Source organism: Leiobunum rupestre, chromosome 6, assembly GCF_980474605.1.
Source record: "Leiobunum rupestre chromosome 6, qqLeiRupe1.1.hap1, whole genome shotgun sequence".
Taxonomy (NCBI): domain Eukaryota; kingdom Metazoa; phylum Arthropoda; class Arachnida; order Opiliones; family Sclerosomatidae; genus Leiobunum; species Leiobunum rupestre.
In genome coordinates, this window is record NC_143389.1 from 23283540 (window position 1) to 23308130 (window position 24591).

General features: G+C 35.0%; 3 protein-coding genes across 4 annotated transcripts; 2 read left to right on the plus strand and 1 right to left on the minus strand.

Annotated features, from left to right (window-relative positions):
- Nucleotides 1–284: 284 nt before the first annotated feature.
- On the minus strand, nt 285–8278 carry LOC149940422 (nose resistant to fluoxetine protein 6-like). The gene is made up of 10 exons (XM_090179247.1): nt 8196–8278; nt 7991–8087; nt 7623–7718; nt 6350–6515; nt 4586–4665; nt 4380–4526; nt 4038–4161; nt 1325–1499; nt 1114–1256; nt 285–407 (listed from the first exon to the last, which is right to left on the minus strand). Exons 1-10 carry the CDS (start codon nt 8215–8217, stop codon nt 285–287), a joined length of 1173 nt encoding a protein of 390 aa, XP_090035373.1. The 5' UTR covers nt 8218–8278.
- Nucleotides 8279–16017: 7739 nt separating this feature from the next.
- On the plus strand, nt 16018–20492 carry LOC149940423 (uncharacterized). 2 transcript variants are annotated; one of them, XM_090177623.1, is made up of 3 exons: nt 16018–16168; nt 18368–19372; nt 19452–19625. In XM_090177623.1, the coding sequence occupies exons 2-3, from the start codon at nt 18393–18395 to the stop codon at nt 19474–19476; spliced, it is 1005 nt and encodes a 334-aa protein (XP_090033749.1). In that variant the 5' UTR covers nt 16018–16168; nt 18368–18392; the 3' UTR covers nt 19477–19625. The 2 variants fall into 2 exon arrangements, with proteins under 2 accessions (XP_090033749.1, XP_090033748.1); XM_090177622.1 differs by having other exon boundaries at nt 18368–20492.
- Nucleotides 20493–23591: 3099 nt separating this feature from the next.
- LOC149940424 (B-cell lymphoma 3 protein homolog) lies at nt 23592–24062 on the plus strand. Its single transcript, XM_090179248.1, has one exon. It carries the CDS (start codon nt 23592–23594, stop codon nt 24060–24062), a length of 471 nt encoding a protein of 156 aa, XP_090035374.1.
- Nucleotides 24063–24591: the final 529 nt, after the last annotated feature.

Sequence of the window (24591 nt, forward strand, 5' to 3'; positions counted from 1 at the left end):
TGCGAAGTTAAAACACCAAAAATTTGGGGTTCGCTAAGGGTTTTTTGAAAAGAACTCTTCTAGTTTTAAACAGTTTTTCCGACAAAGTAATTTTTTTATTTTTCCAAATATATCATATTTGCACTCAAATTCCTGATCTTTTGAAATTCGCTTTATTTTATTTCGATGAGCCCAAACAATTGGTTGACAATATGAAATTTATAGATAAAACGTTTCTTCATTTAAATTAATTATATAAGATTTTTGCCTCATCTCAAAAAGAAAAAATAGCTAGAAGTACATTATTATTTTGGCGCGATACTGTTGCGAAGAGCTTTTTCAATTTTCATGGCGGGAGCTTCAATGAGTATGGAAAATACGAATGAAACAAAAATTGATATGGTTACTGTTCCAACAGATAAATAAAACTGCAAATAAACAAAAATTATGAAAAATTATTATATACGCAATGTATATTTTAAAATCAATAATCAAATACCCTTGCTCTACTGTAGCTGGTAAAACAACCTGAAAATTTGCTTCTGCTACTTTCCAGCTTGATAATATCGCTTAGAAACAGATCGACGCGGAACATAAAAATTCTTACAGCCGAAGCGGATTTTAAGTACTTTTACCAGCTAGTAGTGAGCATGGAAATAAGGAAATACAGGTACGTCAGTCTGGGCAAAATACGGGCAAAATGGGACCAGCAAGGTTTTTTTTTTAGTTCCTCCTCTAGCTGAGAAATTAAGTTAACGCCCGAAGTTATAAATGCTTCTATTGGTTTTCAAGTTGGTTTGGTTAAAGGCCAGATTCCTCGCCGACGACATAATGAGGGTCCCACCAAATTAAAAGAAAAATAGACCATTTTAGTTTATTCAAAGTAATTCGCTTCAGTCGCAAAGTAAATATAACCATATCATAATCAAAATGTTTGATTCAGCAGGGGATTAAGGTTAATCGAAGCAGATCTAAGTTGGTAATCCAACTAACGATTAGAACCTGTTACTCGTTCGGCAGAGCGTATGTTCAACGTCAAAAATTCGCGTCAAGTTCCCGTTTCCCCCTTTGCCAACAATTTAAAAAAAAACTACTGCAAAAAGTACGTAATTTGAAATTCTTAGAAAAACTTACAAATACTAATTTTGTGAACTGTATTGGCTTAGCTACAGAATAAAAATAAGTGAACATGATGACAGGATGCAACAAGTAAATTGCGTAGCTAACTTTGCTAACTGGAAAAAAAGCTTTCCACGACAGAAATACATTAAGCATTCCTAAAAATGAAAACGAAACTATTAGAAAATCAAGGCGTATAATAATTTTAACTCAATCTTAAGCTCACCTCCATGTCCGGTAACGCAGGCGAAAATTGGCCAACTAATAGCGATTGCCCATGCTACTCGGCCAAAACCATTGTAAAATGTTGCCAGACCCTGCGTAAGTTCTCTACCGTATATTCCAAATATTATTGTGAACATCGTTGTCAAAGAGATTAACCACAAAATGACTTGCAGACACTAAATTCAATCAAAATATCATTTAAAAAATATATGCAACGATGGATTTTTATTGAGGATCTCAGAATATTATTAAAGAATTATAAATTATTATCGACTGGGTACATTTATAGAAAAACCAGTATATTTTATTTAAAAAAAAACTAGTATATTGTATAGAAAAAAACTAGTACATTTTAGGAAAAATTAACTATTTTTTATATAAAATGTACTGTTTTTTTCTCTCATATGTATTAATTTTTCTATAACGTATACTAGTTTTTCTATCAAATGTACTAGTTTACTACTATAAATAACTGGTTTTTTCTATAAAATATACTGGTTTTTCTTTAAAATATACTTGTTTTTTAAATAAAATATACTCTTTTTTCTATTAAGTACAGGCCTTTTCTATAAAAAATGTAACGAAAAATTACCCATTTCTGAAGGTTTTTTATTGAAAACTCGGTTTTTTATTCTATAAAAATTACGAGTAAAACATTTTCTAAATTACTAATTATATAATTAAAATTAATAAAATATCTTAAAAACAACAACATCCACTTCTTGTACACTAAAAGTTTTTATTTTTAAAAACGACAACTAGTTTCGTTACCCCTTCGGGAACATCATCAGGTCTAACTCCAGCGTAGTACGGTTAGCCAATATATACACAATTCACAATAAACAGGTTGATATACATAAAAAGCGACGTGTCGGGTAAAGAGATTAAAAAAGGTTAAAAAGCAAATCAAAACAGATGCTTATACCAAAACAAAGCGATAAAACTACCTGGACCGTCATCTCTTTTTAATAGGTCCTCGTCAGAATTAAGTTTTCTAATTATTTCTAACGACTCTCTAAACATTGATTTTTAAATAATTATCAAATTTACCAAATCCCCTGTAATTGTGACTCTGTCTATATAGGACAAACTAAACGAAATTTTAAATTCAGAATTAATGAGCACAAGGTGGACGTCCGTAATTTAAAAATTAATGAATCAGCCCTAGCCGAACACTGGACACAAACTTGATTTTGAAAAAACTACCTGTTTATTTAAAACTCCACCTCCGACTTCGGTCAGGTATACAGGGGCTGGATACTGGGCTTCGGCTCAGGCTAACGGAGAGGGTCCAGGCATCCTAGCCTTTTTAATCTCTTTACCCGACACGTCGCTTTTTATGTATATCAACCTGTTTATTGTGAATTGTGTATATATTGGTTAACCGTACTACGCTGGAGTTAGACCTGATGATGTTCCCGAAGGGGTAACGAAACTAGTGGTCGTTTTTTAAAATAAAAACTTTTATTGTATAAGAAGTGGATGTTGTTGCTTTTAAGTTACTAATTACATAATTAACTTCAAATTTATTGGGTTTTTGAAATTCAAATATAAATAAGGACCGGTTAATTAATAAATACCAATTTAAGATTAACGCAACGCCTGATGCCGACACTTGATAAATCTTAAAGAGCTCAGACCTGATAACGTAATACAAGAGTAGATATATTTCAAACCTTTGCCTTAACATTGAGGGTGCCGTCCCTTATTTGTTGGTCTTAAAGGGGCTGGAAAGTGGGGTTTTGAAATCGTCTAGTGACGTGGTATCTCCAAAAAAATTCGGACCCTGCTTTATTTTCTTTTTTCACCGCTTGAGGAATTTGGCTCTGACGGAGATGTTTTGAAAATAGTGAGGAGCGACCCGAGAGAGACTAGTGAGAGGTATTCATACGCGAGCTAAGATATTCGGGCCTTTGTGGACGTGGTTTTGGTTCTAGTATTTCAATATTTATTTATTTATAATGAACGAGTTTAATTCAAATAATAAACGGAAACGTGATGATACAAAAATATCTCTTGTTGGTGAATTAGATAAGTGGGAAAAGGCAAAAGAACTGTGGTTGAGTACCAAGGTTTATCAAAATGCTCCAATGAAACCAAGGCCCTTAGAAATTGGCTTCGATTCATCTAGCGTTTTTTTACCAAATTCGATGAAATAATAATTAAAAAAATTACGAACACATTACTATCAAAAGACCTTATCGCTCAAATGAATTTTTCGTTAAACATTTGTTGTTTACTAAACTAAATCTCAATAAGGATTAATGAAATTTGAAAACTTCCTATGAGCTCAGCTAACACTAACCAAGACCACGCTGGATTTCATCATACAAAAATCCCAACACAGCGGTGCCTGTTTACGTCTTCGCGAACTTGAGAAAAAGTAGTTCTACGCGACAAAATTCGTTAATGACGTCACGGATGACGTTATTCAAAACCTCACTTTCCAGCCCCTTTAAGATTAATAAAAGACCAATAGCAAGATAACCAACTTTTCTGAATGACATATATTGTTTGGTGGGGTGTAAATCGTCAGTTTAGCAACAGCGCAAATGTTTCGATTTAAAATTTTCGTCACTAAAAAAAGATGACTAATGCCATCACTTGAACGGTTCATGAAACTTCGCCCAAGATAAATACCAGCCACTAAGGTAAGGTAGATTTCAGTAGATCACTTCAGAAACCCCAAAGAAAGATTTTGAAAATAAAATTACCTTTCTTATGACGAGTTTCTTGTGTTGCGTTTGAAACAAGGCGTATCCCAGCATCATACCAACGAGGTACGGTCCAATTCGACAGTACGGTTTCTCGTATAGCTCTTTCGTCATGTCAGACATTCTGTGGGCAATAACATTCAATTAAGAAACAATATTTTGGCGTGGCAATCAGTCACGATTATGACAAAATTGATTTCATCATAAGTTGCAGCAAAAAATATGACTGTACGAATGTGAGAGGAATGTTTCAAAATAATCACCCACAATCACTGGATCAAAGGATGAGCAATGGCTTATACCACCAAGCATCTACCCAAACTTTTAATAAATACATCTTACTCTGCCGTAGTGGATGAACCGCGATGCGCGTAACGTTGTACGTATGTGAGTATCAACTGAAATCCTCTTCTATGATTAAGAGCAGCCGTGTAAATCGCTGATATGGCAACTAATATCGGTATTATGATTAAAGATGGCTTCGGAAATCTGCTTGGAGACAAACACAACTAAAGCGTCAAATACTTAAGTACTTCTTGTATACCCACCTTTTAAGAGACAACAAAATTATTGGACTTATCGCGTAAAATTGAAAGTCATTCGATAGGTACCATGTCCATGAGAGGCACTGAATAAAATAAAATAAAACTTAACAAAACAAAAAATAGTCTTAAGTTATAAAGTGTATAGTTTTAAAGTTAGTATAGCTAATAACCGCTTAAATGGTTCGGCGGTATCATTTCCATATACTTATTGATCAACTAATAGACCTCCCGCGATTTTAAATATCTAAACATTTTTATTTATTATTCCCATTCTCATCAACCAATTCTACATTTCACGTTAATAGGTTAATCAAACTGGTATTCAAAAGGGACTTATGGGGCAGATCAGACCGCTTGTCCTGCTATACACGCTTTAAGGGCACGAAAACGGGGCCATATTATGTGGTATGGGTAGTTTCATCCGTGGCGGAAGAAGGACAAAGAACAGTCCTTAAGACGCCTGCTGATTTACACTGCCAGCACCTGTTAGTCAATAATACAAAAAATAATAATCAGTTAGGCTAAAGCCCACGGTACCACCCTAGGCCCAAGTCACCCAGCAACTTAGTTCAGGAAGGCGGGTTAAATGCGTAGGAGGGTGGTGGCAAGTCCACCATGGCACGCGAGTCAACAGCTCCCTTCGCTAGCTATAACCTTAAACCTCTACAAATACTTATGGAAAGGGGAAACCGAAGAACTTGGGGGAGAGCCCCTTTATTCTGTGCGGAAAGAACTTGTAAACACTAGGGAGAAGGATTTGTTCCAAGTTTTTACCCTGTGCCATAAGCTGGGATCGAACCTGGCTCTTCTTGCTGGGAGTGCTAACCAATCCGCCTGCCCACTGATAATAAATAATTATATATAACATATAAAATAGTCACATCGAGCTTGAAGAAACTTGAGACGTTATTTAAGAATAAGATAAAGTAGTAAGTAAGAACCATTCTTATATTCTTTGGTGTGACTGCAGTTGGCTCTTTCAAATCTACTGCCATTTTCTCACTGTAAGCCCGCGTTTCTACTATAGAGTGAACGTAGGCACCACTCAACTGGCATTAAAAACTTGTAGAGGTTAACAGTAATAGTTAGCTGTTGGCTCGCTTGGCACGCCGGGCTGGCCAACACCCTCCTACGCATTGTAACCTGGCCACCTGAATTAAAAGTACCTTGATGACTTCGGCCTATGCTGGTGCCTTGAATATTAGCCTAGCTGATTATTATTATTATTAACCCTAACGAAAAACCCGATTTCCTATCGCACCGGCTAGGGGAGAAATTGGGGTCGATCCAATGAGGTAGAATACATAGAGATCAAAATCCGCCTTCCAGGACCTACCGTTTCGCGGGACAGTATTTGTTGAGTTGGAGAGTTAGTCCTAGTAAAGGAACTTAATCAAATCTTGTTGGTGCCATCTATCGTGTTATTGGAAAACTAAACCTTAAGATACTTTGCAAAAGTGTCTGCTTATAGAAACCGATGGCGCCAACAGGATTGGATAAAGTTGAAACTTAAGCCTAATTCTCCGACTCAAATAAAACGTGTCCCGCGAATCCCAGATTTGTTTGGATCTCTATTTATTCTACCTCATTGGGTCGAACCAAACCTCTAAAAGAGTCAAATAGTCACTCGCTTGCTGATAATGGATAAGTCCATTGGATAACGCGATAAATGAAAATCATTCTTTAAAAATTGTTCAAGATTAAAATCGATTAAAAATGTATAGCTTTTGTTATTTCTATGCCAGAAAACAGATATGCACGGCTTACTTTATGAGCATCGTCGTTAAAATTGCTAAGGTATGACATACTCCAGGCCCACGATTTGGCACACTTGTCAATTTGCGTCGATATCGTGAACCATACTGGACCGTCACTGATAGTAAGCCACTGAGTTTGCGCCCACCACCTCAGTATAACAAAAGATGGTGTCAGCCTAAATCAAAATATTTATAAATTTTATACTGAAATTTTATAATTGTTAATAAACTACGATCTTTTTTAAATATCTCTAAAATCACGTTAAATATATTACAAAGATTGTCTACTATATATGACAAGGTTATATTTTTCGGATAGTAATACCCTTACAAAGGTGAAATGTTAGTAATACATTTTATACGGTTAAACCACGCTAAAGTAATAGATCGGGGCCAGACCATTTTGTCCCAACAAAGCGGTTGACCCAATTTTTAAAAAAAGTGAAAAAATAATTTAAAATAATTGTTTTTTTTTCTAACTAGCCAAGTTGGCCTTTCGTCGTTGCCTATCTGCGTGAAATAACGCTGTAAACCCGCTATAAATTGCTGTCTTCATCCTCATCTATGTTTTGATTTTTTGATTTCATTACTTAAGCAATTTCTCCCTTAAATGAATTATTTTCGTCGTATTATTGTAAATTGTTGTCTATGGCAACAAATTCCCCATTATTTTCAATTTTCACTTGTAATAGGTCGTCATTTTTAATATTTATTGTACTCACTGAAATATTTAAAGGATTCAAACCACCAACTCTAAGAGGATTTTGTATGTTTTCGGATTTTAAAGCTCGCCAGCTCTCAGTATTGCTTGTAAAATGTTAATTTTTGCGCTTAGGTCACTAGCTGTTGAAGATCTCGTAAAAAAATTTGATCGATTTGTTCAAGTACATTTTAAAAAAATTGTTCAAAATTATACTTTAGCCGAAAATCTTTTGTCCCGATTAAACGAAATTTTGTTCCAAAAAAAACTAAGTTATTTAATATTATTTATATGGTTTAGATTCGGGACTTCAAGATTGGCCCGAATAAGCGGCTGTCCCAATTAAGTGGAATCGACTGTAGTAGTCGATAACATTTAAGTTGGTGTAAATATTTATCATTCTCGGTATTAGAAAATATGTAGGAATATTTTCCATTCTTTAAATTTTAATCGTGAGGTAGCTTGATAATGATACGCGAGTGTAGTATTGAAGATATCGAGGAAACATTTCTACGTGGTTATATTAACGTCATGCATAAGTATCTTTTAATTGTCACCGCATACTTTACAGTTAAATGTTTACCTGATATATCGGTGAATATAAAAACAAAACCACGACTTAATTCCAAACGTGTGAGTGGTAGATGTCTTGAAAAAAATATACGTCACTAGAAAACCACTAAAATCAAGAAAAACACAAAATAATGCATGAAGTATGATATCAATTCCTATAGCCCCTACTCCTAGCTTTTAATCGGTGTATTTCAAATACTAAATCAGATAATGAATTTTAGCATAATTATTAGAAATACGCGTAAGCCATTCGACGAAGATTTAATTTTCCAAGGGTTAATGATTCAAAAACGTTAATTAAAATTTGGACAGCCGAAATGAAATATCGCGGCTACGGCCCTAATCCGTGATAAAACTATACCTTTTAACAAAATTTACCTCATAATGAAGAAGGTGTCCACCGCGTAAAACCCTTGAGTAATTAAGCACGCGAGAATGGAAGACGACGCCTCTCTGCTCAAGATCTCCAAATTATCTGTTATAAATCACAATCACTATAATTAACAATATTCAGAACTTAATTACCACTTATCACTATTTAAGTTATGTCAAAATACAGCTTAATTAAATTATTTATATTTACTTGTGACAAATAAGGCATTCATGCAGACGTGTCCAAAAATAATCCATGTTAAGCAAAGGCATCGGATTCCGTTAAGACACTCTAAGCATTGTTCCGAAGAATCGTTTCGAAGTATACTCTTGACATTTTGGTAAGCGGAAAAGCTCAGAATTAACTGAACGGGTAGAGCTGGAAAATTGTTAAAAAAAATATTATAATTAGTTTTGTAAGAAACATTATACTGGACATATTTCACAAAGTAAGAGGTCGTGTGCTATATTACCTTTATTTTTATGTTAAATAAAACAACAGATAGCTATGATTTCTCCCTTCCTGGCAGCGGTAAAAATAAAATGTTTTCTGAACGAGGCCCCGGAATTTCGCAATAACGATGTTAATATTACTTAACGCAGTACATTTCATTCGTGTTATTGATTATTGAAATTATCTTTAAGTCGAATCATTATAGCAATACTAATCTTTTGGAATTAAATATCATTTGCAATATCTACTAATTTAATACATCACATCATAGTAAATTTATCATATCAAGCAATCACAAGTCTGCTGACCTTAATGAGATTGTCAAAATACTAAGAGTATCTATTGATATCTTTATATTAACTGGCCGCCACGTTAGAAGGCAAGTTTGGCCCCTCAATAAATAGTTAAACAAAGGTATCAAAAATGTATTGTCGTGGTGAAACAACCTTCCAAATGAGTCACAGAACACATCTCAATAAAATAATAGTTGTATTCCTATACCGCGGAGACGATATAGTTTTCTCAAAATTTACACTAGAAAAATAATATTTATCCTACGACTTTAACAGCTCGCTCTTATATTAAAAATGAACTTGCCTGTAGATACCCAGTTTACAAAAAATACTCACAGCGACGATTTTTGAGTCGACACTTTCGAAAGAACACTTCCTTTTCCGCGATTGCGCTGTTATGGGCATGTTGGTAAGCAACGTGTGGCAACTTCAAGGGTGGTCCGTCGACGTTCTCTTCTTGAGAAATGATGACTCGATCGATGAAAGTACACAACATGATTGTCAGAAGCAAAATTCCTATAAACCAGCTGCGAAATAACAACGTAATTTTTAGTATAATAAACGATATACTAGGCCAGTCTCTAAATTATTTTAGAATGTGAGAAAAGCCTTTAGCCCTACATTTAATTAGTATTAGGGCGGACTTTCCCTAAACTAGAACGTAAAAGAAATAAAAAAACTTAAACCTTTTTGTCTTGCATTAGTCATTACAAAATGGATTTTCTGTCGGAGAGCACCTTAAATTTCATCGATATATTTTACAAAAGACTCAAATGGGTTACTTAAATCTTAAATTACCGAGGTCACCAATTTGCCACACTGCTCGACAATTATTTTATATATCGTACGCGATGATAAAAATAATGTTAATATTTCCAACTGATGATTTAAAAAATAACTACAAGCCCGAAAGGGTCAATTGGTTCAAAAATCTTAGGTCAAAGTGACTGAAAAACGTAAATCCAATTCAAAAGCTCATGTGCTCAAATGAAAAAAAAGGTGATATTAAATTTATAATATAATAACAATAATAATATGTATGAATTAATATTCAAACCATTCCTTGTCTTACTTAAAGGCAATTCCAGCTGCTGTCAATTTGGGAACTTCCTTATTGCAAGTGGCAGCGATAAATTTGATGTGTTTCAAAGCGTTCGAAACTGCTGGAATTTCGGTCTCTAAAAATATTTTATTTTAAGTGCTAAGGTAAAGGCAAAAACTCTTTTTAAGAAACTATTGGTCTGTTTTGTTTTAATTAATTCGTTTGTAGTAAGGCAAAGGTTTTAAGTTAAAAGTTCGTGATCGATATTTACAAGGTTGAGCTCTAATCATTACAATAATTTCTTTTTTATATGATAAAATTCTTGTAAAATTGTTTTTGATATAAAAAAATATAAAGGACAAGATCGCGATTTTCAAGGTAGGGATTGACAGTTAATGAAAAACGGACTCTTTGGGTATCTCGAGCTTGTTGTTCGACCTAAATTAAACTTGATTAAGCATTAAAAGTATTTTTGAGCCGAGAGTTTAAACCTTGTGCCACTATGAAGAAATATCTTGCCCAAGTATACTGCGGTTAAGTTAATTAAGCCTACGTTATTTCCAACTCTTACCATCAATTTTTTAGTTTAGACCGTCCTTGTCTTTATACATAGAAATATTCGGTGGTTTAGTAGATTCTCATTACAACGCAAAATTTATTTAATACGTAAAAATAACAATGAAGGAATAAAATCGGGCAGGTTAAAACTATACTCTTTGAACGGCTTAAAAATTTGGAAATAGCTTGATGGGGCCGCTTCCTTTTAGATTTTTCGAGTGATAATTTCGCGCAAGATTACCTATTATACGATTGATCCACTGCCATTAATACAAAAATATCGGACCATAATTAAATAAAATTTCTTGAACATACGACCAATTGTGTCAACATATTATAGTTTCTTACTGGCCAAAGTATTTGCAATCGGATACATTTCAATAATGTCCTTAGAATAACAAGAATCGGGAAGGCACACAGTTGATGATATTTGTTTCACCTGCTCCTGTCAATTTAAAATGTCTTTTTATTTTATTTTTATTATTTCGACTTAAAAAAACAGTACGTACCAAAGAATCAACTCCCCAAATCAAAAAACAATATTTTCCTTTAAATCCTTTAAAATTCACATCAGAAGATGGCACTACTTTCACCTCTTTGCATTCTTTATACGAGCCGTAGAAAGCAGTGGCTCCCTCCAAAATACCACTAGCTGGCTTTCCAAATGCATCTACCACTATAAATACAAAACGGAACATTAAGACACCTCAATCCGGAAAATAATTGACGTTTTAATTATTAACGAATAAGAAAGATTGGGTTGCTCTGGATGATTCCCATAGAAACGAGTGTGGGCTACTGGCGAATTAAAACCACCACCCTCCCAAAGCGACCTGCCCACAAAATTCAAAATTTGATGTTGGACTAGTGGTTTTTTGCCCAAATGCCTATGTGACCAGTCCGTGGCACGTATTTATACGCGTAAAGGGAAGATTACTCAAATTCTAGTTAGTTTAGAAACTAAATGAAAAGCTTTCTATCGGCTTCCTATGAGTACTTTTATGTAACGTCTACCGGAAGGAGCTCACCTTAATATAAAAAAATGCTTTTGGTATGGGAAATATTGTGTTCGTATAACTGTAGTTATACATACCAAGGTATAGTATAAAACTATTATCAGAAATATATAACATACTCTACAAAAACGTATCCATCGAGTCCGTAAAATTGATACATAAAGTTTTCTTTGAGCGCAATGGTATATTTACCGAGTTGGAAATTAATTTTATCGTACTTAATTATTTTTTATCAAGCTCAACGGGAGCCTGGAAATTAATTGGTTTTTATTCAAATATCTACCGCTTAGTCCAGAAACTTTAGGGTTTCACTTCGAAAAAGTTGCTACTGGGCTTCATTTAGTCATAATATATGAAATGTCAAAAGTCCCTCTCATTTGGTTTGGCTAATATCTCCGTTTGTATTGTATAAACGGCTATTAATCCAATTACGAAAATTAAGGTCCGGCTATTATCTACAAAAATGGTTCTGTTAAATATTTTGGTACGAGCCATTAATATTGCGCAATCGCAGTTTGAACGTTGTACCCAAAACGCGTTTTACAACTTCCGGACTAAATTCGCGGCCGCCGGTCTCCTTCACAATCGCGTGAATTTGTTACGTCTGATTGCCACGTTTTTGTCCATCGTTTTTGCTCTCTATATGGACTTTAATTGAAGTTACATTGCGCATTAACGCGATTTAGCCATCTTTCCTCTCAATACTGGTTTCTATCAGATTATTCAATCCACGAATAACCGTCACAGAAGATTCATTTTTAAGCGTTTTATTACAGAAACAGCAATAGCTAGCTGAGTTATCCAATTTAAACGCAGCTACATACATTAAAACGTGACATAAATTCACAAGATTGTGGCCGCGTATGTAGTCAAGGAAGGCGCCAACTTGTAAACTGCGATTGCGACTGAAATATTCCACATAACCGTTTTTGTAGAAAATATCCTGGCCCTAATTTTCATCATTGAGTTTATAACCATAAATACAATACATAACCCATTTTTGTGAGCCTATTTCCCGCCATAAAAATTGTGCTCACAATCAAATTATGGGAACTTTTGAAATTTTTTACATTACGACTAAATGAAGGTGCCTTAAAAAATTCAGCCTAGTAACAATTTTTTCCAAGTTTGGCCAAAATTTCGACTAAAGTTACTCGACTGTCTTATATATTTCCGCTATTATCTTACTTCGTTTCGCCCATTTCTGGTGCATATGGGTAAACAGATGCAATACATCCTGCTTGCATTGATTGAAAAAGTTCGACCTGATGCTCATTTGACGCAATACCTCAGCGCGAACCGGCTCCGAGTTCAGAACTCCACCAGTAGCGGCCAAAAGTTTTAACACTTTCTTTTCCTCCGTGAAAGCCCCGAAGACGTCGGAAAAAATACTCTTCGCGCTGTCCATCGTGAATAAACTGCTCAGCAAAGATACGCCGGAGTCTACCTTTAACAAATTCAAGAAAGAATCTTTGGAATCTGTGGAATTTTGTTGTTTCATTAACGTGTTAACTGAACTTCCAAGAAATTTCGAAAACATATTGGAAGCCATGGATGACAGCGGGTTTGCTGGTGCAGTTTTGGTCTTCGTTTCTCCCTTGAGTCCAAACATTCCTCGTAATAAATCACCAGTGTAGAAGCTGGTGTCGCCGAATGGCATGTCCTTTGACGCATTTGGTACAAATTGGTTTATGATGGAGTCCAAGTCCAGCGACATAAGTAAGCTATTAATGCCGCCATTTCCTAGTAATCCGGATTCAGATGACGGACTTGTTTGATGATTTTCATTTGACTTGGGCGAGAGAAAACCCATCATCATATCGCCAATACCTTTAAACGGCTGTTCTATTCCCGTTGTTACACCGACTCTCTGTGTGGGTCGAATTCTATTGGTTTCTACCTTCTCGGAAGTGTTATTAAATACGGTAAGGAAATTGGTAGATGGATTCGATGATGGTTGATTAGTAAGAATATTTTGACAAGAGCCTAACATAACTGCCCACACTAATATAAGTAAATCATGCATATTAATATTTTAAAATAAGATAATCTAAACAGATTTACTCGCTTTCCACTCCATACGCCTTACAAACTCATTGGAAGTAAAAATATTATCCTCTACGCGCCGCGGATTCAAAAGCAGATGCCCGAAACGATTTTCACTGACACATTGCGCGTTAACTTTCCCATGTGGCAAGTAGGTGGAGCCGACAATTTCTAAAGCGATGTAAAACTAGGAAAATATCGAAAAAGGTTCAATGTTTTTAGCGGCGAAAATGAAGGTGTATAGGAAATGAAGTTTATCGAACCCGGCCGGTGTGTTGACAAAATAGATTAGACATAAGCAAATAAATTTTTCAATAAGTAGGAAAATTCTCATTCTTTACAAGCGACAGTTTTACTGATATTTTCACAACGATAACAGACTGCAGAGCGGCTTTCGTTGCTATTGTCGGTCCACTTACGCTCGCGTCCCTTTAACAGGGTCTCGCTAGAGAATGTTTTCCTGTTATGACGTCACTAGCCCTAAACGGGCTATGGATGTCAGGGTTTGATCACGAACTTTTGTTGGTTGCGCAGTGGGAGATGTGACCCTTAGCTTCTTGGTCCTACTACACCTTCGGTCCATTAAGAACTGGTAACCGAGCGGCGGCTCAGGCGAACGGGGTGGTCTTTGAAACGTCAACGCTCTGACGGTGTTGGTCTCCATGAGGCCCTTGCCTGGCAGCCTATGGTCCCCAGCTGTGCGGGTGGCGCTGGACAGAATTGCGCCCGTTGTCCCGTCCTTTGGTGTCTTCTTTGCTGGGTATTGACCCTAAAACTCTTGTGGTCTAAAAGTTGGTCAGTGGTTATACATAAACCAGCCCTAAGCCCATGGCTGTGTGAAGAGTGGTCGCCCCATTCCAGAGGATTAGATTGCTGGCGAGGTGGGAAGGATCGTCAGCGGAAGGGTTATCCTTCTGCCCGTGGTGGTTCGTCAACTGTCCGGGCTGTGGGCGCTGTCGTAGGACATAATAATTAGATTACCGGTGATATAGGGTTATTGATATCCCAGGAGCAGCGGAAAATAAATGCTGGACCCAATGTGATAACGCCACTTACGAAATTTTAGTAAAATATTTCCCAAACTTTATCATACCCACACAAAACGTGTTTCCCAAATTATATTAATATACTTCGAAAACTTTAAAACAACAGATAAAAGCTTTTAAATGTGATCAATAGAAAATTAGAAAGTCCATTACTTAATTGTTCGTAAAATTCAATAATAACATGCTTATCTTATAATTACAGTGAGTTATTAATAAACATGAAATGAGTCTGGAAGGGAAATGCAGAAGAGATAACACTTGATATAATTATTCAAGGCAAAAGTCAATTTTTTCTCGAAAGAAAAACTGTCAATAGAAATTTCACCGTGCGCAGGTGAACGCGGAAACTAATAATTAACTAGGCCCAAGACATCTATCGATTTTTAATCCTAATAATTCAGGTTTCCGGGTTGCGTAGGAAGGCTGTGGCAGGAGCTTCAAGCCACACGAGCCAAAAAAAAGGGATTCTACATAATAAAATGTAAACCTAGTTTAAAAAACCACGCTTTAGTTTCTAAGAGTTTATATTAAGTTTAGAATATAAATGTTAAACAAAATAAATTATCATAGTGGGACCCCGACCAAGACTCCGACCCCGGGTTCGCGGTTTCCAACTCTGACAACGACCTTAAAACTCCTGCAATTGATTTATGATTTGTCTGTGATTATATTGATTGGTTGGTTCATTTTGGTTAAATTTAGACGCCGTTTAGAAAAATCGCAAAACGTCATAACAAATATTTAGTCGATATCCATAAATAAACATACATTAATAAATACAAATAAAATATAAGCGTAATTTTTTAATAAGATAATGTTAAGGGGGAAGAATACAGTAAAAGCCTCTTTTTCGTTCAAGCTGAACGTTTCTGTTTTAACAATTACATAATTGAATTACATTTTTTTAATAATAATAGTTAACGAGATATAAAGTCCTAACTAAAGGATAGTTTGGGCACTTGCCCAACTTGTTTAGCTCCGAATTAAAACCTAATAACTTAATTACTTTTAAATATAAAATTGTCAAAATTATTTTAATCACTAAACAGCGGCTGTTTTACACATAAATATTAATTTTATAAGTTAAAATACAAATTTAAAAGAGTTCAGCTTGAAATAGCGCGAAAGTAGACAATAGCCACTGTAGTTTTCCCCCTTAAAAATGAATTTCAGACTGGTTATTTTCAGCCATAAAAATACTTAATGAATCGAATTTCTGATCAAAAATACAAGTCAGAAACCACCAATAAATTTCTATACGAAAAAAAAACCGTTCTATTTACAACACGTACATATATTTAAAATAAACACGAAACTTAATAAACCATATTTTATAGAAAAACCTATTAGTGAAATTCTAATATTTCTAAACACCTCTAATGCGTTAACGTTTGTCATATTTCAACTACGACACTGAAATTAAATGCCTATAGAAAAATTTGTTTCCGACTTTTCACGATATAAATCTCATTTCGCAATAGTTAATAAACTACTTTTAATTATTCAACATTTGTGAAGCCATTTTACGTTTTTCTTCCAAATTCCATTTTAGCAACAACTGAAATATTCGAGAGTCATTTTATCAGTCGTTGGTTCGCCGTTATCTACAAGTACCCATTAAAAAACCATTATAAGCATTTCCATTCGTAACATTGATGACCAGACATTACGAAACTCTTCGGAATAACAATCAAATTAGCGTTTTCAATTTCAGTTTCTACAAAATCAGGTTAGTAATAAATTAAGATAACACAATGTAAGGAAACTAAGAAATTAACGTTATGTTAAAATATATTTGTACAATTCCATTTTTTAATTTAAGAAATATAGAACGTTTTGTTATATTAGCCCAAGGCATTTAACTTTCAATCAACTTTACTAGAAGAAAAAAACTATTTACAATTCCAAAATTTTCCTCATACGTATCAGGGCTGCTCGTATCAGGGCCATATTTTTAATGAAGCCATTTTTATTAGCATTATAAACCCTTCTAGTCTATCATTTTAACTGTGACTAATTTCCCAACCAGACTGCTTTACCTAGAGAATATATTTTCCGCCGTAGTGGTCCAGCAGCAATGACTGTTTAAAAGACACTGTGAGACGGTTGACAAAATATCATTCCGTATTTTTCAACGGTTTAAAGGTTTCATCAATTTAAATATTTTCATTTTTGAAAGCGCGCTTCGAAATTACTGTGAATTTTAATCATTCCTCATTGTTCAAACCTTATCTTGAACGACGGACAAAGCAGCAGATGTGTTGGTAACTTAACCGTTTCTGCTTTTTTGAAATTGTTGAAATGTAGGTATAGCTAGCAACGCGACGATTCTAAAGTGAAATGTTTTTGGACACAAAAAATTACATAATACAAATTAATAATAACTAAATACTGTAATAAATTATAATTGTTATTTATAATATAATTAGAGTTAATTATTAATAAATATAATTATCTACGCCATCTCTAAAGTGTAAAAGTTTTTAGTTTTACTTAGTCTTACTGCAATACAAAAAAAATCACAAATAATTTTATAAATGATAATTATAGTAAATTAATAAGAAAAAAAATCTTCGTAACCCACTTCGATGTTGAAAGTGGCCCACTAAAATAATTAAGATTTATCATGTCTTACATTAGTTCTATAAAAACTGCAATATAACAATTAAGTTGCGAACAATGGCTTCAAATTGGATTTTTCCTTTATGGAATGAAATGGTTGTTAATGTGTATCAAAACAATACAAATACGTATCAACAAGTTGATACACTCAATAAACAAATAAATCTTTACAATTTCACAAATTTGAAACTAAGACAAAATATACGCGATAAACTAATACAGTATATCTCGCTAATTAAATAGAATATATACAAGATATACAAATACAATATATACAAATATCTTTTTTACAAATAGCCAGTTTAAAAACCAAAATAATAAATCCCTGACATACAATTATGTCTTTACAAAATGGCTGTGCTAAATAAGAGTTTTTACATTTTTTAAATCCTTATTTTGCAGATGAAGTAGTGAAAAATCAATTACATATTAAAAATGAGTGATTTCTTACGTATTTGGTAATAAAAATTAAAAACCACTCAAGGTACGTAGTAAAAATGATGTAATTAAAAATAATGAAAAGGACCTGATAATGCCTCTATACAGAGTGCGAAACTAGTCGTTGTTTTAATTATTTTTAATTCAATCATTCTTATTACGTAACTAAAGTGTAATCATAGATTAAGAAAGAACTTCGTAAAATTTGTATATATTTTAAAAACATTTTAACTAGTTTCGGAGACGGAAAACTACTCAGACATACTAATAGGCCTAGCCTAAATAAAAATGTTTTGAAAATAAATGCAAATGCTTTTTTTTTAAACTCTGTAACTAAAGGGGTTAATTTATAAGCAGTTATTAGTATTATGTGTATGAGGTTTAGTGGGTTTATTTCAGTTTTCTACATATTGCAGTTTCTGATTTTATAGATTGGATTAGATATACTTAGAGAAAGTACGTCAAGGAAACACACGCCAGAAATATAGACGATGGTTCCAGGAATGGTTTCAAAATAGTCATCTTTCCTACACTTAAATAAATGCATTCTTAATATTATAAGGCATAAACCGTTTTACGTCATTTGAATTGTCTTAAAAAATAAACTTTGACTTATGATATATGAGTTGTTAAGTATATACAAAAATAAATAATAATAGATACTATATTGCATATAATATAATTTATTTTTGTTAAATATGAAAATTTCAAATATAAATTTTTAATCACTTTTCAGATATAACGTGAGAATGTTGAGGTTAAAGTTCGCCGTGTAAAGTCAAGCAGAACAGTTGATTAAAATGACATATATAGCGCATGATTTTGTTTTGCTTTTAAGAATTACGGAACTTCATATCTTTAATTTCAGAAGATGGCTCTAGTCAACTACTAAAATGTTCAAACGATTGCGTAGTAAGAAGACTTCCGTTTCTGGTTCGAAGCCAACGGAGAACGTAAGCGGATGTATTCTCACTTTTACACCCATCGTCGTGGAAATTGTATTTCGGTATTTGAATGCGCGGGAACTGAACATTTGCGGACAAGTGTGCAGTATGTGGAAACACACGGCCGAAATCGTCAAGCGACGGAGACAAGAACCGTTGGTAGTGTTCGAGACGGCGTCGATAGTCCAACCACCTGGAAAAAGAGATAAATTCAACTCTGCAGCTCTTATAGCTAAATTCAAATCAATTCTTCGCGAATCTTACTCACCATTGAGTTTCGGGATAGTGTTTTGTTGCAATGTAGAACCAGATGACGTTAGAATTATAGAAACGTCTTTGGGCGTTGGCAATGGCGGGATGTCCAATTTTTGCATTAGTTATTACAGACTAGCGGCCTTACTGGGTATATCCGGCGCAACACGATGGCCGGAAGAAAAACCTCACCTTCGGTTACCAGCTTTTTCCGCCCTATTCTTTCCCGAACATTTACCAGGTGTTCAGTTTTACCCGTTCAAAATTTTAGAGGAATTTCCGCCAACGATGTCTTCGTCAGATCTGATTCCCAACGTCACCAAAATCCCCAAGGGTCAACAAATAAAGTGTCTCTTGATATTTAAGGCGTCTCCATTTTACATCGTACGGTCCAACTTACTGCTGGATCCCGCTAGGTCCATTATGAACTATTACATGGAACGTAACAATTCTCGCTTAGCTATTGGAGGTACTCAGGCGGGTTTCACTCATTTTATACACAGTACTTCCGTACCTTCCGACGACGGTACGCAACGCTACATCGGAGTGGGCTTGGCAATCGGAGGCGATCTGTTCGATTCCGCTTCGATCACGCTCATGCCAGATGTAACCACGAAGGAACAAGTATTGGCAAAATTGCAACTTCTTCAAGGCGGAATACGAATGCGCGAGAAAACGTACGCTTTGCTCTTTACGTCATCGAAAATTGGAAAGCTGCAGTATGACGGACACGACGTAATATCCGTTTGCTTTCAGGAAATATTTCCCAATGTACCCTTAATAGGAATGAAAAGTCACGGTATGTTTAACACGAGAGAAATAATTGGAATCACGTATCTACCAGAGGCGGAGTCGGGAAGCCAGACTTACGATTCGTATATTCATAACCACAGTACCGTCATTGTTGTACTCACTTGGGGTCCAGAACCTTTACCATAACAGTAACGAATCTATGTTTAAATTTATATTTTTAAGAAAATTTTATATAATTTGTCAAATTAGATACGACGTTGCTAATGTCGAAAGTTAATAACTTACAATGAACAGCTCACATATAGGGCAACTTTGTATATTTATGTACATTTATATATTAGCAGAAGTAAATGAACCGAAGTTATCGAAATAGCGCTCAGAATCGGAGGGCGTTTTCCTTTTAAAAATGATGAGAAAATCGAGTCAAATAAAGCTAATTTCCATCCCCGTCTTTTGACGCGATAAATTGCACTTGGGAATTGTGGGTATAGCTATTTCTAGGAGCGCGCAAAATTTCAAATTCGAGGTCAAAATGTAACTTCATAAGGAAAACGCCTCCAACATGGGGAATATAGCAGTCTGATAAGTTCGGTTCATTTTCTTTTGATATTACTACATACAGGTAGATCTCCGAGGAAAGCCAGAATTCAATACGATACAAAAGACCGTAACCCATGTACCGTTGGAATGTCCGGCTAAATTTTTGATTTGGGTAACTTTAAATCTTATTTTATATTTTCATAATATATCAAGCATAATTAACGCCAGCCAATAGACTCTGTGGAAGAAAACGCGTGAGCAGGTCACATAACTAACCGTATAGATAGATCAAGCTTATTAGACTTGTAAGTTTATTATAATAATTTTGATAATAGCGACTGTATCGGTTGTAATAGTGCGTTTGACATACAAGTGTTTTATTCGTCTAAATTTGTTTTACTTAAATTTTTATTAGAGTTGAATATTTTAAACTTTTATAATAATATACAAACGTAGAAATTAACAATATAAAACTTGATATTTTTAGCAGAAGTGAATGTATATCTGATGTACCATTGAAATAATTTAAAATTATAATAAATTTGAATAGTCTTTTTTCTATTATTAACTAATACTTAATTAATTATTATATAAACCTTTATGTAAATTATAATTTTTATAGCAAGAGACATCGAATTATCTGTGTATATAGGCTGCGTTCGTAGACTGAAAAGCAACGTCTATGGTTTTCTAAAACTTGTAATATTTTATTTTGTTATTCATATGTAACGTAAGTACACATTTCTCTAACCTTTGTGAAGTCTATTAATTTTAAACTCGTGTGGTCTTCGAATTTATCAAATCCGTGCTTCCTAGCGGGTTTTTTTTTCATTGTACAGATTTCGTCAACAACGTCAATTTCATTTTAAATGCCTTACGACAAATTTATTTTTAAAAGTTTATCAAATATCGTTAAATTTACACGTTTGAAACTTCAATCTCATCAAATATTGGTTTCAATTTTAAGTTGTACTATTAAGGTCGATGACGTTTTCAAGGCCGTTCGACAGCTTTGGGGTTCAATTTCGTGTCGCTGATCTATATTTTATCTATTTATCTAGGGGAAAATATTTTATCTACAGATAATATGATTAAATTGCGATATATTGATATTCTTTCGCGCCAAAACGTCCGCCATTGTCCCTCATTTAGGAGGCATTGTTGACCAGTGTAAATTTTGGGAAATTCCTGCGCTGTTCCTACAGCATTTGATATCTCACTTTGGGTATGAAGGGGTGAAGGTTTGTTTATTATTTACCGAATAAAGTTTACACTAACCATTGCTGGGTACAGTGAAATTACGTTATCTCGTTGTATTAATAAATTTTTAAAAACAAATTTATTCATGATAACAGTTTTTTTGCTGACCAAATGTCTAATGGACCTTTGTTTCGCTCCAAAACGTGGATGTCGTCATTTTGAACAAAGCACGAAGGGCAACACGGTTAGTTGGCAGTTGCACCAATTTACGTTAAAAAATAGTACCTCGAATCATCTACGAAATAATAATAAACTATTATATTGTATTTATATCTTAATTTTTGTTAAAATTGGCCGAAGTTACGTTTTTGCGCTCGACACTACCTCTACATAATGAGGTATAGCAGACTTACTTACAATTGTTAGTGTCTTATATACCCTATCAAGGTGACGTATTTTCATGCTGAACATGGATTTTGAGATAAATAAACCAAATTATAAAAATTTCACATCGAAATCTTAGGGATGAAGTAAATGTTATCCCTAAAATAGAGATTGATTTTGGAATATACTCAAGATTTCCTTACTTATATTAAATTAATCAACCTGATTGCTCAACAACTAGACAGTAGCCAACGAATAAGGGAGTACCGGGGAATTTCTCTTAAAACCACAACCTTCAAGCAATACAACCGTCAACTACTTCTCTCCCGGTGGGGTGGCGGAGTAATTAGCACTTTCGCCCCGTAGCAAGAGGAACCAAGTTCGATTCCCGCTTGTGGCACTGGGTCAAAGCTCGGAACCCACTCCTTCTGTGTCGAGTTTGCAAGTTCTTTCCCCACTGCTTAAAGGGGTTTTCCCCCGAGAATTTGGGTTTCCCCTTTCCTTAAAAATTTGTAGGAAGTTTAGGGAGCGTGGCATGAAAGGCTTGCCACCAACCTTCTACGCATTGTAACCCGGCCACATGTTTAAAGGCACAGTGGCGGACTGGGTCTAATATTTCGGGCTGCCAGAAGACAAAGGGCCCCAGCTTTAACAACTATAACGCTATCATGTTTGAGGGGCCCACTTCATGAACGGTCCGTGGGGCCCACCTGCCATCGGGCAGGTTCACTCTATGGCCAGTCCGCCACTGTAAAGGCATTAAAAGTGGGTATTAGCCTAGCTGATTATTATTATTATTAACAATGGTCACCAGAAATGGTGGTGATTTCGGCGCCCACGTTTTGGCGCGAAAAGAAGTCTAATACGCAAACAAATAAATACCAGAGACAAAATATCGATACATAAATTGCTGATTTATATTTTTAAGTGTGGCGCAGTGTATTTTTATCACGTTTGATTACTTTAAACAATTTAAATTCTGTATTGTTTATTTTGTAGAATGCTAAAATATTCGCAGAATGTAGTTAATGGATAGTGCTAATAAAAGCAGGGATTACATAGTAGAGGATGTTCCACGTGCGAAAAAACGCAAAAATACCCTGTAACGTAGCCACCTGGCGGCGCCTGATTGCAAAACGAAAGTGAATAATCTTTATAGTTCTGTCCGAGGGCAAACAAACCAGCGTGCTTGTGATGTTCCCAAAAATAGCAGACGAATACGACAAACGTGGACGATATTTAAAAAAAAAAATAGGTGGCGCAACAATTTCATATCCGGTTTGCCCCTGGCAAGAGAAGGGGTAGAAGGAGTGGGGGAATGAAAAATAAATTACATCGACCCAACGCGAGCTGTGCACTGGGATGTTAGCTCTTGCGAAGCTACTTATTTAATTAAGGAACAATACCAAATAGTCAAACAGAAGACAGGTTAATCCATCCCTCGAAAACGTGAACGGGAAAACTTTTAGCTGAGTTTAGTTTATCCCGAATATAGTTACGTCTTCACTTTTACAAATTAAAACGCGCGCCTCAGTACTCATCCTTTGAATGTTTTTGCGTCTTCCTTTGAGTTTCTCAGGGGGGGGGGGGGGGTGTCAGAAGAAATTGGCGACCAATTTCTAAGTTAATAATTAAATTAAACTAAAATTATTAGTCAGTTCGTTATTTATACGAAGTAGAATCTTGATTATCTGTTAAAACGATGTGATATTTCAAATATCGTGACTATTTTCAACGCAAATCTGGTAGGACAATCTGAATGCACAGTCCTGAATGCCGTGCAAATAAAAAGTGATTATCACTACAAACGTTCTCTTTCCTATGTAAACAATGACGCCAGCGGTTCAAAGTCCAATACATACGAACATATCTGCAAAGATGCGCTTCGTTTAAAATTATTATTTCCCAAAACTGTTTTAAATCGGCACCGCGGTAGTCAGAGCTCTTAATTGGTGTCCTCGCGATTACAATTTTCGTAAGGCGAAAATTGTAATAAAAAGCTGTTTTGATTGTAAAGATATGAAACCGCGTCATAACAAACATTTATTTTTGAACGCTCGTTTGTGCGACGCTGCTCAAATTGGAGATCGAAACGGGGTTACGGAGATGCTACGCTCTGGGGTCAACGTTAATTCGAGGAACCCAGTCCGGAACGCGACGCCGTTGTTCGTCGCCGTGTCCAACGCGAACCTCGAGATTGTGTCCTACCTTTTACGTAATGGCGCTCACGTCAACGACAGGGGTCCCAAGAACAACACTTCCTTGCACGTCGCCGCTTACCTGGGGAACCCGGAATTGATTCGCCTGTTATTGGACCACGGAGCTGACTGTCACGCTAAAAATGCCGAGGATCAGATTCCGTTGCAAGTGGCTTGGAAATTTAGAGCTAAAAAGGCTTACTACATTCTCCACAGCCATATGTCTCGCCAGCAGTTGGGATCTCCAGTTAGTCAAGATTGCGCTCAAACTTCAAAAATTCCAAGTATTTAATATGTCGCGTTTTTCCGATATATTATTTTGTAAATTTACTAATGAACTAATTAAATTTTGATTCTTCTACGAAAATGTGTTTTATTTTGTATTTAATACGACCATACGTAGTAAAAAAATCTTTTTACAGCGATAAATACAATTTTTTTTTTAATTTACCTGTAGATATGACGCCGCAACCACCCTCGTGTTAGAAAAGTAAGCTCCTTTCCCCTAAAAACAATTTTAGATCAGTCCGCCATTAGCCTAGCTGATTATTTTTATTATTAGCTCACCGTTTTCCCACACAGTCATTCTACCGAATTATCGAAAAATATTTTTTTTTGTAAAATAAAAGTAAGTATTTTAAGTATGTATTATCAAAACCTTGCCTTTTGTGAAGAGGCAAGTTATCAACTTTATAAAGGTGGCTATACTAAATTGCACTATTAAAGGCCTTGTCCATTTACGTTTCTGCAATTGTTCAGTGGCCCCTTTTCACCGATGTGAAATACGTAAGTGACGACTTTTAATACTTATTGATTCTTAT

Excerpts from the sequence above, each read along its gene's own strand:
- LOC149940422 (XM_090179247.1), bottom strand. The coding sequence starts at position 8,217 with ATGAATGCCTTATTTGTCACAA. Across the intron at positions 7,719-7,990 it reads GACACCTTCTTCATTATGAG|TGGTTTTCTAGTGACGTATA; the intron begins GTAAATTTTGTT and ends TCTTGATTTTAG. Across the intron at positions 4,162-4,379 it reads GGTTCATCCACTACGGCAGA|AATGTCTGACATGACGAAAG; the intron begins GTAAGATGTATT and ends TATTGCCCACAG.
- LOC149940423 (XM_090177622.1), top strand. The coding sequence starts at position 18,393 with ATGTTCAAACGATTGCGTAGTAAGAAGACTTCCGTTTCTGGTTCGAAG.
- LOC149940424 (XM_090179248.1), top strand. The coding sequence starts at position 23,592 with ATGAAACCGCGTCATAACAAACATTTATTTTTGAACGCTCGTTTGTGC.